Source organism: Balaenoptera physalus (assembly GCF_965194825.1).
Source record: "Balaenoptera physalus genome assembly, chromosome: 21".
Taxonomy (NCBI): domain Eukaryota; kingdom Metazoa; phylum Chordata; class Mammalia; order Artiodactyla; family Balaenopteridae; genus Balaenoptera; species Balaenoptera physalus.
The window spans coordinates 25,326,294-25,343,171 of record NC_138902.1 but is presented as its reverse complement, the minus strand read 5'-3'; the positions used below and the strand labels follow the sequence as shown (position 1 = coordinate 25,343,171).

Sequence of the window (16,878 nt, the reverse complement as noted above, 5' to 3'; positions counted from 1 at the left end):
AGGCGCATGACCTCAGCAGTTGTGGCACACGGGCTTAGTTGACCCTCGGCATGTGGGATCTTAGTTCCCTGACCAGGGATCGAGCCCATGTCCCATGCATTGGAAGGCGGATTCTTTACCACTGGACCACCAGGGAAGTCCCTTAATGATATTTTAAAATGAGGGTATTTTATTGGACACACTGAGCTAACGGACAGTTTATGAAGCCATCATTTACCTTCTCTCTTATTTTGGTGAATAATTTTAGGTTTGCAGACATATTTCTTTCATAAGGAGCTTTACTGTTCTTTATTCAACACTATTACCCAGAGTAAAAGCCTAAGTCTGCACAATGGCCCAAAATACCTATTAGCTCTCTGATCTCACCTCCTTGTTCTCTTCCCCTCGTAACTTCCCTCTGTCTATGGCTTTCTTGCTGTTTCTTGAACACATTATGTGTGTTCTCATTGTAGAACTTTTGTACTGGCTGTTCCTTCTGCCTGAACTATTTTTTATTCCTAATAAATGCATGTGTAACTCTCTTGCCTCCTTCATCTCAATTAGACCTATCTTGAGCACCTTATTTAATTTCTAACTTGCCCTCCCCTTGTTTTCTTCATCCCTGTTAATCCAATCTTCTTTTGTTTCTCCTGAGTCACTTTCCATGCTAACATGCTAATAATTTACTCATTTATATTTTTAAATTATTTATTGTCTATTGTCTCCTGCTAGAATGTAAGTTTGAGGAAGGTGGTTTCTTTCCAGATTTTGTCCCATGATAGAACCAGAGCATCTAGAACCCTGTAGGTGCTTGCTGCACTGTTGTTGAATGAAGGAATGAGCAAGCCTTTATACTGTGCTAATTCTATGTCCCAGGCACTGTGCTAGGGAAAATGATGATGAATTAGACATAGGTCTGGCACTTGATAAACAGACCAGTGAAAGACATGACACTGGTAGTAAAAAGGAATATGGTTTGGAGAGTGTTGAGCAAAAAATGATGCGTATCTAAACTAGAGCTATAGCAGTGGAAATGGTTTAAGGATAAAATTCGGAGAAATATTCATAGGAAAAACTAAAGAAGTTTTGGCAATTGATTGGATGGTAGGGCATGAAGGAGAAACATCTAAAAATAATTCCGATATCTCTAAATTGTGATTATCAATGCAGGGAAATAAACACACTTAGGAAGTGAATATATAGACTCAATTATATATATGTTAAATATAAGCTACTGGTGGTATGTTCAGGGGTTGATGTTAAATATGATATAAATGGAGAGCATGAGAGAAAGATCTGAGCTGCAGATGTAAATCTGAGGGTCATTACTATTTTGGATGATATTTTCAGAGAGGGGGAAAGTGAAGAGGATCTAGATGAGCAGAGAGGACACTGAGAACAGCAATTTGAAAGGAGAAGAAAGACCTGTGAAGGAGAGAATGACAAGATGGGCCTGGAAAGGTAAGAGAAAAATCAAAGACGAAAAGTTTAGGCAAGGAGCAGGAAATAGTGACAAAGTTTGCAGAGACATGCACACACCATGGAGAGATTAAATAAGACAGTACATTATCTGAAATATATCAACTTAGAACTTATACATCCCAGTTTAAAAATAGATGTGTTTGAAAGACATGTGTGCCTATGATTTTGGGAGAAAAGAGTTTTAGTAACATATGATTGATTGCAGTTCAGAAGTCATAAAAGTTCCATGTACTCTTTGCTATATTGCAATATCATGCAGTGCTTATTATTTAATTTGGAAAGATTCTAGAGAGTATATGTGTTCATGAGCTGTCAGTTGATGGATTTATAGTGTGAAGAGTGCATCTTTCTATTTGATAGAAAACATATATTTATATGTGCTTTAAGTATATGCAAATGTGTATGTATAGGTCTTTTATCTATACATGGAGAAATGAGCGACATTGAGGGTGATTCAGTTATTGTGTTTAATACAGTGTGATACTAGTTTCCTGGAGGAATTTGCCGGCTTTAATAATGAGGCATATTGCTCTGAATATTTAGTATGAATGTGAAATATTGATTATCTTTATTTCCTTGGACATTTAAAAGCTTTTCATGAAGAAAGGTAGTATGCCTTTACTGAAAATGATAATGTATATCTTTATGAGTGTCAAGGTTTATATGTTAAACTTCATTATGTGGAGGCTCCATAAGAATACTTTATGCTTCTGGCATCTGGGTTTTCACTTAATTTCTGGCTGTTTTCTCCATGTATATTACTGATTGAGAGGATAATAACAGGAAGAACACATATTTTGCATCTTTTGGCTTTTTGAGTATCTGAATAAGTGCATTTTACTTTTCTACCCTGCCACCATGGGATGTCATTTTTAAAAATGCCTGTTTCTAGACCTTTTTGAACATGTTAGAGGCAAGTGTGAGATGAGAACCTGTAAAAGCAGGAAGGACGGAGAAGTTATGCTGTGTATGACAACATTGTGAACAGTATTAGAGGGCGATCATGATGGGAAACCATCAAAACGTTTTAAGGGAATGGTGAATAAAGTCCGATGTAATAACATTCAAAACGGTCTCTTGCTGTGGCCACGAGATGGGTGGTGTTAAAGGTGGGACACATGGTCATCTTCATTGCATCCATGGAGCCCAGCATATTTTCTTATATATTGTGGGTGTTTGATAAATACTTGCTAAGTGAAAGCAAATGTTCTAGGCTTATCTCAGGAGTATATCAGGCAGAGGAAACATGTGCACAAGCTCTGAGGCATGAAGAGTTCTGACACATCAGGAAACTGTGTGTGGTTCAGAGGGAGAATGGAGTTGGTTTTACAAAGTAGACTATTAGGCTATTAGACTATTAGTGCAAAGAGTTGCACTAGATTTGCACTTGAGAGAAGGTTCTGGTGGTAACCTAGATGAATTGGCTTGTGAGGGAAGGGGACCCACAAAAGTAATCCTGGCTGAGAAGGCAAATGAAATGTTACGGCAGCCAATGCAAGAGAGAGATGCAGTTAAAAGGTACAGAAACATTAGGTAGAAACTAAAAAGTAGCCATTGGATTTAGAATCATTTCATGATTATTGTCTTTGCACTCCCTTTGGAGAGCTGAAATTAGATGAACAGGGATTGAAGCATGAGCAGGAAATGAGCAAACAGAAAAGGCAAGTTTACAAAATTATTTCTAAGAACTTGGCTGGGGAGGAAAGTTGGACACAGAGAAACTGTAGGATTTAAAATGTTTTCTGTGTTCAGAGGAACCAAGATTGATGTCTTTACGTAACCAATAGAGAGAGAGAGCTTGAAAATATAGGAGAGAAGGGTGAGCATATTCTGTTTGAGGAAGGAAAAGAAACCAGAACATATGTGGATGGATTAATCAGCCCTCGATAGCAGGAGGGACACCTAACTCTCTACCGTGGGAGGAAAGGAAGTAATAATGGTTGTAGAGGTAAATGAACTTGTAGGTGGAATTAAGAAGTAGACTACTGAAAGAGAACTGTCATTGTTGGCCAAAAATGCAGAAATGCATTAGGAAAACTCATTAAGCAATTTTCAATTAATGGAGCACTGGTAAAGAGCTTACTGTTTAAAATTGGACTAAAAAGTACCATTGAGGCGCATAACACAATAGTTGGACTAAATGCAGATTTATAAACTAATGATACTATTCTCCTTGACTGTTGACTTACTTGCACTTTATTTATTAAAATAATACCTTCTGGGCAAGACTTTTTTTTTCAGTGTTTTATTTATTTTCTTCAAGGTAAATTAATAAAAATTTAAAAATACATATTTGTACCTTTTTCCCTAATTTCTCCCTCCTCAAAAATTCTCTTGTTCAGAATATTATTATTCCTAAAACTGCTGTCATTTGCAATTACCTTATTGTAACACATACCTATATTATTATTTCCTTTCAGAAAGGAGAGAATTGTCATATGTTATGCATTTTTGAAAACCATCTAATGTATCATCTTGTAGTCACTACTCTATAAGTAATTATGAAGTCAAAAACATCACCACTGTAGCATGATGTCATAAAAAAAAAAAAGTCTAACGAAATGTCTCACATAGGAGTTAATAAATATTTAGAGAATCCAAATATTTGTTGGAAGCCAGGCCAAATTAAGACCCGGTTTCCGGCACAGTTGTGTTCCTCTGTGACTCTGGGCTGCATCCTTGATGCGTCAGCAGTCTTGACAGAGGGTATTGCAGCCTCGGTGCAGACATTAGTAGGCATTGGCAGAAGCAGCCTTTACATTGGCAGGGATTGTGAACAGTGACGGCGCTTTGGGGAAGCTCAGTGGTGATCCTGTCCGAGGGCACTGGAGGCCCAGCTCCCGCTGCTGGCACAACAGACCCCCCCTGGGGTGCTCGAAAGATGGAAATCGCAGATATGACACTATTATCAGGGAACTCATCTGTGGAGACCAGCGAGACATCTCTGTGGCAAACCCAGAGGCATCGAGGAGAAACTGAGGTGAAAGATTCAGGATATTCAAAAAGCAGAGACAGAGAAATACTATACCCGAGCTGATATAAAAATACTCATTTTAGTCTCCAGATGGGAAGGCCAGGAAAACAAGGGTTTCATATCTAGAGGCCTTAGATGCCCCCTTTTCTTCTCTTACCACATTTTGCTACTATTACTACTGCTGCTACTACTACTAGTACTAGTACTACCAGTACAATTGCTAAAATGATAGAAACAATAATGATAGCAACATTTCATAGTAGTGGCATTTTATAGCATGCTTACCTACGATTCCATACTAGTACTTCGTTAATAGTTTTATCTGAATCATCTCATTTGATTCTCAAAAAGATAAATCCATAAGATAGATGATAGCCTTATTTTATAGTTTAAGGATGTTGTAAAATTGAAACTTAAAGAGATCAATCAATAGTCACGTTCACATACCTGGTTCATGGGGCCAGGACTCCTACTATTAGTTCGGCTCTTAGAGCTAAAATGTCTTTCACCCTTTGCTACAGATGGGATCGTAGGACTCAAGACACTCCTCACTCTTGTGTTCTGCAGTCTCACATGGGACAGTTTTAAGGAAAGTCCCCTGTGGGCAAATATGCTGGCAGAGAAGCTTTCCTTCTTTATTTTTTCTCTGAATAAGCAACTTTGTTTAGCTTGTTTAAATAGGAACCCATTGTATTATAAATTGATAATCAAATATGAACTTACACAAATTAGTCTGATTATAGCAGAAATTACAGCTTCATTGCATAAGATATTGGATGTTTGGTTATTTTGACTTGAACGTATCATTACATTTAAGCTTTCTATTCCTTTAAGATTGTTAAACATCTTTGTGAATAAAATAATAACCCTAACTCTTATATTGATAATTTTGGTTTTATTCATAATATGATGATGATATCCTGCTCATATTAAACAAATGCATTGAAGAAGAGTTACTATTTTCTAAATATGTTCCTTATACTTATTTTTAAGTTAATATCATAAAAGTTTAATAGAACTTTGCCTTATAACTAGTTCTTCTTCTGGTGTAGGTCATTTATTATTAGCACTAAGCAACAAGGCCGGTTACTTATGCAATAGTAAGGGTTAGTGAAGTAGTTAACAAAGGAAATCAGATGCTCTGTGATTTGACCAAGCTGTGACAGTGTTTACTTTTAAATTATTATGTATAATTTGTGAAATGGAGCCCCCCCAATACATTGCAATAAGTAATAATAAACATTTTGAATAACACAATAAAGATTTGGACTTCCTCATATGTGTCACCAAAAGATAGTAAGTCTGACCACATCTATATTCTCAAAGCTAAACATAGGAAAATAAACCTTAAGGACCTAGAATCAATAATCCGCCATTAAGTAGCATAGCACTTGTTATCCTCTGTATGTGTATGTGTGTGTGTGTGTGTGTGTGAGAGAGAGTGTACATGTATAAAGATTCACTTATTTCACAAATAGTTATGGGACTTTTACTCTGTGCAAGGTGCAACGCTAGACACGGGGACCTGTTAAAAGGTTTAAAATCTTGGCAGAGAGATGAATACACATAATATGCTGCTATAGGAGCTTAGAAGAGGGACATAGGAATTCCAGTAAGGCTGAAAAGAGTGTGCTTACGCATTGTCTTGTAATAGTATTTATTCCATAAGAGAAGAAAATGTTGCTATTACTTACTTTAAAAATTGAATGGAAAATTTGTCAATGATGAGCTACTAGCAGTACTAAAATTGAATAATATCCAACTTAGAGTTGGAGCAAGAAAATGATGTAAATTAGAGGTAAATAAGAAATATTCTTAACAAAACTATAGATCCAAACATTGGAGGGGGAAAGAAAAAGATGAAAACAGTGTTAGTTTATTTGTAGTGGATATAAGTATACTTCCTGTGCATGGAAAATCACTCAGATAATTATATTAAAAATCATATTTAGTAACCTATTAGTAATTCTATAATTTTTTTTCTTATTTTGTCATTATCACATAAATGCTTTGGTATCTTCCAAGCTAGCTCCCCATTTTAATATTTCTTATTCTATCCTTGGAGAGATTCTAATCCTGGCTTTGGCACTTTCTGCTTTAGGTAATTCTATTTATGTATGCATCTTTTTTTTTTTTTGCTATAAAAGGAAGGTTTGCCAACATTGTCTTTATGGTCTCTGTCCAGTTTTTTAAAATTTTATGCTTCTACGAGATGGTATGCAGAAGAGTCAAAGGTGTAAGTGTTCCTTTTGTGCTTTGCTATGAACATTCCTCCAATAATTTGCTGGAACACACAGTGTCTGGAGATGAATGTTTGGAACAATTTGTTTTGTTTGCCTTGACCATTCTATTTCTGACCTAATGGGTTGTTTAACCATTAGGAGATGTTCCCATTAGAGGCTTTTACTTTGGCAAAGGGCTGGCTTTTGTTAATAGTCGCAGGGCTTTTTTACTAGATCTGAGACAATATTAAGAGCTCAGGGCCTGAGAGGTAGATGGTTCTCAATAAGTGTTTGTGAAGGAATACACCAGTGGGTGGGCGGCCCGATGGGGTGTGATGAGCACAGGAGCGAATAAATATGCCACCCGCATTGACCTCCCAAACCTATGAATTTCTTTATAGTTTAACAACATATATTTATGTAATTAAATAATATTAACCATATTAATATTTTATTCAGTTTTACATTTTTGCACTTAAGTCTATGGAACTAGACTCTGAATGCATGTATGTGTACATTAATTTCAATGTTATTGTAATTGTGTGTTATTCTGTATGTTTTTTGGTTACAACCAACAAATGTGCAAAAAAATTCCCTAGAGTCTTGTGTTAGAGAATGCCAGTGCTCAGACAACTCCTTTCCAGCCACATAGCAATACCGCACTTCCCAGGCTCCTCCGCAATTAGGCAAGGCTGTGGGACCACCTTCTGGTAAATGCAGTGTGAACAGAAGTGGTGTACGCCATTTCCTGGCTTATTCCCAGGAATCTCCCCAATGCCCATCCCTTTTCCTTAACTCCTAGCCGGAAACACCTAAAATGTGGTATTGGCTTATCAGTCACCCATGACAAGGGATCAGATATCAGACACTAAAAGCCTGGAGAACCCTGTTAGAGCAGGCAAAAATCTGGTAAGACTGTTGCCAGTGATAGTCTGGAAGGCAGATCTGCTGAGCTTTCAGCTCAAGAGGGAAATGTTGGAAAAATGTTTGTAGTGTGCATTCACTAAAATTAGCTGCCTTTGGAAAAGTATTGTAAGAAAGAGACGTAAGGAATAGAGACAGTCCAGAAATTTAAGGGACCAAAAAGACAGAAATATCAACTGCTCTGAGGCCCCACAAAGTAAGAGATAAAAATTTTAAGAAGCTTTGTGTGGCAAAGGGTCAGCAAAATTTTTCAGTTTAATAAACTTGAACAGATTTGTGGCAAAATTCAGATTAAGGGTGGTCTTCCTGCCAAGTCTACTGTCCCTATGTCATCATGTAAGTCACCCATTAGTTTAACAAAGGGGACACTGAGAAGGAAGCAAAGATGTAATGCACATATGAGAGTTTTATCTTGGAAAGAAATTTGGATGTGGTCACGGACACATGAAATTAAACGGAAGGAAATAGATTGTAAGCCTACTAATAATTTGAGGGAATTTCACTGCCAAAGAAACTACCTTTAATATTGGATGTTCCAACTGCAAAACAACTGAGATTTTGTTACGTGTTGAATTGTGTCCCCTCCAAGATTCACATGTTGAAACTCTAGCCCCCAGTACCTCAGCATGTGATTGTATTTGGAGATAGAGCCTTTAAAGAGGTGGTTAGGTTAAGATGAGGCCATTTGGTGGGCCCTAGCCCAATCTGACCGAGACCTTATAATGATAAGAAATTGGGACACACAAAGAGACTTAAGGATACACACATACATATGAAGACACCGTGAGCAGGCAGCCCACTGCAGGTCAAGGAGAGATGTCTGGAGCAGATCCTTGCCTCACATCTCTCAGAAGAAACCAAAATGCTGACATTTATTTAGCTACCAGTGGGTGATGTCTTGTTATGGTAGCTCTAGAAAATGAATACAGCTCCCAAATTATCTCCAGCAGGAAGTGGCTTGCAAAAGTCCCAGCCCCTAAGGAGAGCCTACTCCCCAGCACCCTTATCAGATGTGGATAAGAAGGCTGATAGATGCAGAATAAACTTCTAGGGTGTGCAGACAAGACAGCTTATAAAATATATTTAGAAAATGTATTTTTGTGAAATTAGCTTTTAATGAAAATATAGAAAATTTGTACTTTGCTTCCAGGTCAGAAAAAACAGGTAGAAAAATAGGTTTACAACATTGCCATCTGATTAAGAACAATACAGTAACAAAGAATTATGAAAGTGATTATAGCATGAGCTACAATTTACCTTAGACCGAGACTGCTTCTAAAATGGATTATTGAAAGAAAAATCTATAAAGGTGTTTCATTCTGTCTTTAATGTTCAGACCTCTAATAAACATGCATTTTAGACATATGTACTTTACAAATCAAAACAAAAATACTTAATCACAGATAAAAATGGTCTTTATTCTCTAGATGGAGGAAATTAACATGCCCAGTTATGTTTGTAGGAAATTTCGCCCTTTCAAACATACATTTCCAAATGCATCAACTTTGAAAAATAAGGATGTTTGCAGTCTTTATTATGAATACATTCTGAGGAGCATCAGGGAAACAAGCCAAATCTTGAAGTATTCAAAGAGGAAGGTGACTGCATTCAGAGCAGGAAGTTTAAGGAAAAAGCTAAGGACCCCGCATTTGGGAAGGAACCTTCTTGTCTAAAAGTCATTGCCAAACATATTAAATTTTATTTGCAATTAGGGCAAAGATAGATATTCCTGGGCTCTTCAGAAAACCTCCTGTCATGATGACATATGGCATTAGTCAGGCTGCGGCTTACGGAGAATTACTCTCAGTTCAATATCAAGAGTGTATCAGTTTATGTAACGAAATTGTCACACATAACTAAGCTTTTAAAAAACTCAAATAACGTGCTCCCTAACTGGGTCCTCTCAACAGTCATAAATGGGTAGACTATGAAAAGAACCCAGGCGGTATCATGCTGCATGGGCTTCAATGTTGCTACGGCTGATTTAGCAGTTTGGGACCACTCGATGTAAACATAGTTTGTCATCCAAGATAGATGATTCCAGCTAACTCACGGCTCCGTAAGCCGCCACTTTGCCTTCCTCCTTTATTTTTTTATTTTAAGCAAGTTAACGACAGTTTTAAACACTACAGAATTGTACTTATTATTAATCTTTAATGTTTTCATTCTGTGTTCTTGGAGAACTTTGAAGTATTTCATATACAATAAGAATGTTAACAATGATCAAAAGACCAAAATTCTCCTTGTAGAAAATGGTCAAAATTTTAAAGATCCATGACAATACTACATATTGATGGTAATAGGAAACTGATTGCCGAAAGATACTAGTAAAATTTAACTTTGAAAAGTCTTTGGACCCTACCCTTTCTGCAAAAATAAGAAAGAATTGAAAAAAAACTCTATCAAAATTTTATTATTTAGGGATACCATATTCTTTAGAAATCAACTTTATAGCTAGGTAATTCCTTAAGGTACATACCATAAGAGATTAACTTATTAAATATAATTCCATTCATTTAATCTTTATTTTATTTTGTTTAGTGCAGGCATGGGAATAAAAAGAGAAGAAATTTCACATTAACTAATTTCCTAAAAACAAGTTTCAAAGAACAATTTTATGCCAACCAACAACAGAAAAAACAATAATGTTCTATCTTATGGTATTATTCTTTGTTATTCTCAGAATAGGAAAAATTCCAAACTAGAAGTTAATTGAAAGTAAGGGACTTGTTTTAGAATTTAATCACCCTAAGTATTTTCTACCAGATTCCTTAGTATTTTTTTTTTTCCTGCTCCGAAATTACTCCATCCAAGGCCGATGCTACTTTCAGTTCCTCCTGGCTATTGAGATCATTTTTTTAGAATCAATTACTGTTTTACTCAATCTCTCACCAAATCCATGGCCCTGTCCCTCATCTGTCTCCATTTCTTGTTAGAGTGATGCCAGTAGAACACATCGAAAGACTGACAGTTCATAAGGATTTTATTGTAGGTATTATATTGGTTTATCACTGTGTATATGGCGATGGCCTAAGAGTATCAGGTTCTTCTGCTGGAATAAAAAATATTTTCAGAAAAGTCACTTTCCGTCCAAAGGGTTAGTTTAAAAAATTAATATTAAGCCTGTTAATAGAGATTAATTTTGCTAAAGAATTGAGCTCTTGAAATTAAATGAACCAACTTATACAGTCAATATACATAATGAAAGCCAAAGGCTTTCCTTTTTTTCCTAACAGTAAAAGATTTTTGGTCTGAGGGTGAAGGTTGCAATTTAACAGATTCTGCAGTTGTATTTTATTTGGTGTGTGGTTATAATTTTAGGGTTCGCTGTCTCTGACCTTTTAAAGCTTCTAGGTAAACTGATAATCATTTCTGATAGGAAAGTGCACTGAGGATCAACAGTGCCTTTGGGTTGAAGAGTTCGACATCGTTCTTTCCCATTTATTTGTGCTTATATAATAGCGATGTGATATTCTTTGGTGCTGGCATGCTTCTCTTTTGTTTTAATTATTACTGTATTATAGTGTTAACTGCTACGTGTTTGTTGTGAACTTTAATTCAAGTTTTGATCAGGCTTTTTTTTTCGGTAGATTTGTTATGTTTCTATTTCTTATATGCCATACGAAGTTTAACACTCTGATGTGGGTTGTTTTTAAAATTTCCAACTATAATTACCAACGTTCATGACTCTGAGCTGCAATAAATAATGGTTCGGGGGATGCTTTTAAAACTGTTAGTATTAATCACAAATCTCTAAATTCTGCAAAGAAGATTCTCCATTATCTTTGATAAACTAATCTATGCTATACAAAGCATGTGTATTCTCATGACTGAGGTACTTTTAAAATCATATGTGGCTAAATAATTAAATATAATTTTAACTAAAAATATGCAGTTGCCAGTAGTTTTCGCCATTAAATCTAAAAGGAATGGGAGATGTGTTCTCAGTTTCGATTTTTTAGTAGCTTTAATTCTACATTCTGGCTTCTTTTTGGCCATAAACAGGCATGTCTGTGTCCTCTTATTCTTTTTATCCTTTGCTTTCTCTTGTTGTCTGAGCTAATCCTATTTTTCTTTTCCTTTCTTTTCTTTTCCTTTTTTTTTTTCTTGAAGAAAATTTTGAGTAAGAACATGACCTAGGTTGAAGTTGAGCAGAAATTATTGTAACATAATTTCAACATTGATTTTTTTAAAAATAAAAAATATACATCTACGTTATAATAGAGGTGACCATTTTGGGGAAGAGCCAAAGGATATCCTTTCCACTACATCACACTATTAAATGCTAATAGCTCATTTAATTTATTATTCCTCATCTATTCACATAAAAACAGTTGCATTTCTTATATAAAAATAAAAACAACCAAGTATTTTATATTTTCTGAATTTTCTAGTACATATTTTTAAAACATCATGGAGTGAAGAGTAACATTTTTGAGAAATAAACCTTTTCTGTGACAAGTGTCTAGATCATATGAATACAAATGCTAATCACTAGAAGCTAACTGGGGCAACTATGTAAATAAGTTATTACTCTCTTTTAATGAATCATAACACATTACTTATCCCTTTGATAATTACAGAAAATGGAAATAAAATATGATCTTACTATGTAGTACACTAAGATACTCAAAATATAAAGCATAAAAATTTTAAATTTGCCTCGAGATTTGGGAGACGGGAATATAAAGGCCTATAAAATTGAAAACTGTAGAAGGGGTTTTCAGGCATATATGATGAATAAAAATTATACTGTCTATTAGAGAAAAAGGAATCTCTCTGTTTCCCACTTCTGTAAATTAGTTAAAATAAAGAAGCTCCTAATGGCTTGTGTACATTTCCTTTGATACCTTATGGTAGAAGGGGACATTGATGAATGTGTCCACTGATGAGTGATCCTGAAATGTAACATCTCATGACCTGCAGGTGTTTCCAAACTGCCTTCCGCCTGCTTGGGGGTTGTAATTGCTATTTGCAGTTTGCCTGTGAATTATACATCTTTGCTAAAATTGAATTTTGCTTCTTCCACATACCCTGCTATGTGCCAGCTTGATTTCCTGGAGCAGCCATGGGTAGCTGTTCTTCATTTTGACATTGTGATTTCAGGACATCTAGATAATATTCTTTTCCTCAGTTCGCTTCTCCATCTTTCCATTGCCTTATTTCAAATTTATTTAAAGTTATTTCATTTTCTTACATTGTCTCCCTTAATCACATGCCAGTTGAAGTGGAATCAGGTCCTGATTGCTTTGAAAGGTTATATAAATATGTTTCAGAAAACCATATTTTGTGATCAATTTCATTTTTTAATTTTAGGAGTATTTAGCTTAATGAATTTGCATGGGAATTCATGAAATAGTAGAAGACTTGGAAGTCTCTTGCTTTGTAGACATTTAATTAGACTCAAATTTGGAAGTGATTTTGGAAATCACTTATAGTTTCTGTAGCTCATATAATGTCAGTCTGGTCAACATCAAATGTTGGATATAATTTCATATTACTAAAGATTTATTAAAGTCATTATATATGACTATATACAACTTTTAAAAATATGGTTAAGCTTATCCTTTATTATTTAGTACAATATCACTTCTTCCAACTATAATTTTATGCCTTACTAAGAAACTTTCTGGAGTCTCCCCTTTCTACATAGTGTTCAGACATTAATGTTTATTTTTGCAGATATCTTTCTTGAACTGTGTTTTCACAATTGCACATTTTAAAGTTATCTCAGAGATATTATCACTTTGTTAATGTGCTCAAAATAAATTTGCTGATTATATTCAATTTTCTAACGTTAAGCAATAACAAGTTGATAGGGAATGTAAAATTGCTTTATATGGAAAAACTTGACTTTTAAAAAACATGTAATGATGCTTATTCATGTTGCGTTATTGATAATTGCTAGAAAAGATCTCTTTTTTAGAGTTATACATTTTACATAAGTTCATTTATTCTCCACCTGCAGCCTTATTATTTTTCATCATTTATTATGTAAAATAGTTATGTAAAGTGAACATTTAAAATTTATTTTGAGAACTTGAAGTTCAGCTCCACTAATTATGGACTGTTGGCTACTTGATGTTAGCCTTGAAAGTAGGCACAAGTCAAAGTCTGAAGGAAAGCTAGCTTTGATAAGTTTAAGGAATAGACTAGGTGAAAACTGAAGAACTCTGCGTGCTTGATTATAAATCTGAGCTACAGACTGGGAGGGGAAGAAGTGGTCTTTGCATGTTGAGGAGTGAGGGAGTCATGGAGGTTTTTCCACAGTAATGAAATAACTGTAAAAGATTTATCTGTTCCAGGCATATTTGTGGGCTTATATTGTGCCGAATTCTTGGGATACACTGGCGAATAAGCAAGGTATAGAACTTGCCCTCCAGAGCTTATAGTCAGTCTGCTAGAGGAGACAGACAAAAAGATAACAAATGCGCACGTGGAATAATGGAAAAGCAAGTAACTGCCACAAAGAGATGACAAAGGAGGGGAAGGTCTGAGGGATCCACCTGAGGAAAATCCTCTCTGAAGAGATGGCTTTAGTTTCATGAAGCATGAGGGTTAAACATGCAAAGAGCAGAGGGAGAGAGAGCAGTGGTCCTGACTGAGGGACAAAAGCTGGTATTTAAGAGCCAGTGGCAGAAGAAATGGCAGGTGGGCGGGGTAGACCAGGGCTGGAGCAGAGTGAGGGAAGAGGTCAAGGATGAAGTCAGAGAGGCTGGCCGGGAGACAGGAGCATAGACACATTGATTGCCCATCTAAATCCAAAAAAAAAAAAAAATTCTTTTTAGAAACACAGGTGATTATTTATTCAGTTATTTTCTGAATCTGAAAACATTTTTAAGTCTCACCAGTTTATATGACATAATAAAATAAGAGGAGACTATTTAAATCCCTTCAAATTCCAGCTTTCATAAGTGAAATAAGTCAGACAGAGAAAGACAAATACTGTATGTTAAGCACTTATATGTGGACTCTAAAAAGAACAAACTAGTGACTGTAACGTAAAAGAAACAGACTCACAGATATAGAGAACACATATTGATCTGTTCCAGTGGTTTCCAGTGGGGAAAAGGAAGGGGGCAGGGGCAATACAGGGGTAGGGGCCTAAGAGGTACAAAATATTATGTATTAAATAAGCTACAAGGATATATTTTACGACACAGGGAATATAGCTGATATCTTATAATAACTATAAGTGGAATATAACCTTTAAAAATTATGAATCACTATATTATACACCTATAACACATAATATCGTACAACTATACTTCAATGAAAAATATTTTTAAAAAGTCAAGCTTTTTTTACACTAAGACCTTCAAAGGAAGAAAATGAGACTTTTCCCCACATCTACACCCTACAAGTTAAGCATACTCACCTGTCAGGGTCTATTTAAAAAATAAATTTTTCCAATAAAAGATTGCTTTGTCCTAAGCATCAGCACAGGACATTTCCTCTATTTGTCACTCTCTTTCAAAGCCTTAAGTTTAAAAAAAAAAGTCGCGGACACTGAAAGCAGCAGTGATGTAAAGTGAAGACGTGTATGATGCACTCATGCATGTTTCTCCCAGATCTATGGGAACAAGATGAGGCAGCATGCGAGATGAATTAAAAGGCTCGTCACCTAGTGGATTCTGGGCAGAGGACAGTCTTTAAGACCCAGCAGCATAGTATCTGTCTGGAGAGGAGTTGTTGCTTTTTGACAGACGAGAGAAATCCCCTTAGTGCTGGCTGTGGGAAGAGAGAAGTGAAGTCAGTCCCCTGGTGGTGAAGTCCAGTAAAGCAGCGAAGCAGGAGGAAAATTTTTCTCTTCCTCTCTGGCTTCTCTCTCTCTCTCTCTCTCTCTCCTCTTTTTTCTCCTCTGTAGGAGCCACCTCCTATTCTCTCAACTCTTTTAGCATAACCTTCAAAGGAGAACGTTCCCTTCAGACTTGATCATCTTTTTTTCCCCACTGAGAGAATACCTCGTAGCTGCAAGACATTTTTTAAGTCTATGCAGGACTTCGGGGATTTGGTTATCCTGCCACGGAAATTGATCATTGCCGAAGCTCGGGACCCACAGTGTGCTAAATTAGCTACCAGAGTAAGCCTGACCGAGGAAGGCTCTTATCATATACTCTTCTGTTCGGTTTGAACACATTTGCTTGAAATTTGCCGCATGATGCTGTCCAGGGAAGCAGCTTTTTTTCTTGGGATGCAGCAATTCGCTGGTTTCTAAGCTTATTGCAGAAGAAGAAATAATCTTAAATAGAGTGGATTTTCCCCCGCCCCCCTCCGCGCCCCCCGCTTGATTCCACGGAGCTGTGTTGCACCGCAGTAAAGATCACCTGTCACTAAATCTTTGAGGAAGTAAAACAAAGTGAATTATAATTATTATTTATTTATTTTTATTATTTTTAACCGGTGGAGGCGGCGTGATCACGGAGAATGAGACTGAGAGATGCTGCCAGGGCTTGGAGGAGGATAAAGCTGAGTTTAGGCTGGAAACTAAAAGACTGATTGTTTTTTGGTGCAACTTGCCCGGTTCCTCTTCACTTACTTTAGTTTCGCTTCATGGACAGATCAACAAACCTGGACGTTGAGGAGCTCAAGGTACGTGATGATCGGGGCGGGCGTCGTTCCTTCCTTCCTGGCGCTCGCCTGCTCTCTTGCTCTCCTGTCTCGTCTTTTTTCTCTGCCTCTTCCTTGCGCCGCTGGAATAGTTGGTGGCCCCGTGGGACGGCGAGTGGGCATTTGGGGTGAAGTGTACCCGGGCGCGGGCGCCCCTCCTCGGGCCGAGGACGAGGATGGGGGGCGGCTTTCTGGAGTTCGGCGTGCACTCTCGGGCCAGGTCCCCTCCCTGCCTGCCCCTCCCGGCAACAGCCATGCCCTCGTCAGTTACAGCAGCACTTTGGGTACCAGACCCAGCGCCGCGTGCCCGTTAACCTCGCCCGGGAAGCGGAGGCGGCGGGCGGCACCGTCCCCGCCCGCTGTCGCCTGGTTGCCCAGCAAAGTTGCCCGAGCTGCGCGGCCGCTTTGCCTCCTCTTCCCGCTCCGAGCTGCTTGTCCCCTGGCCCGGCACGGGGACAGCCTCGTTCCGCTCAGAAATTCTCAGTACAGAGGCGTCTGCAGCGACGGCTCGATATCATTCCGGCTCTTCATGAGACCCCTTTCTCCCCCGAGCACTGACACGGTCTCAGCCACGGTTGCACGGCCCTGGGCGCGAACTCGTGTGCAGTGGGGGGACCCGCTGCAATCGAAGGGACTGGAGCGGTTCCCCCGCTGGCCCGGGGGACGCGAGCACAGCGAACGTGCCTG

At 37.5% G+C, this 16,878-nt stretch overlaps 1 protein-coding gene across 2 annotated transcripts in view; it reads left to right on the top strand.

The window, feature by feature from the left end:
• Positions 1-2,830: 2,830 nt before the first annotated feature.
• The window catches only part of SGCZ (sarcoglycan zeta), a 921,176-nt gene continuing 907,128 nt past the window's right edge, over positions 2,831-16,878 (top strand). For both annotated transcript variants that reach the window (XM_082444679.1, XM_082444678.1), the window contains exon 1: positions 2,831-16,173. In XM_082444679.1, coding sequence (XP_082300805.1) covers positions 16,135-16,173 — 39 coding nt within the window. In that variant the 5' untranslated portion in view covers positions 2,831-16,134. The remainder of the gene's footprint in view (positions 16,174-16,878) is intronic.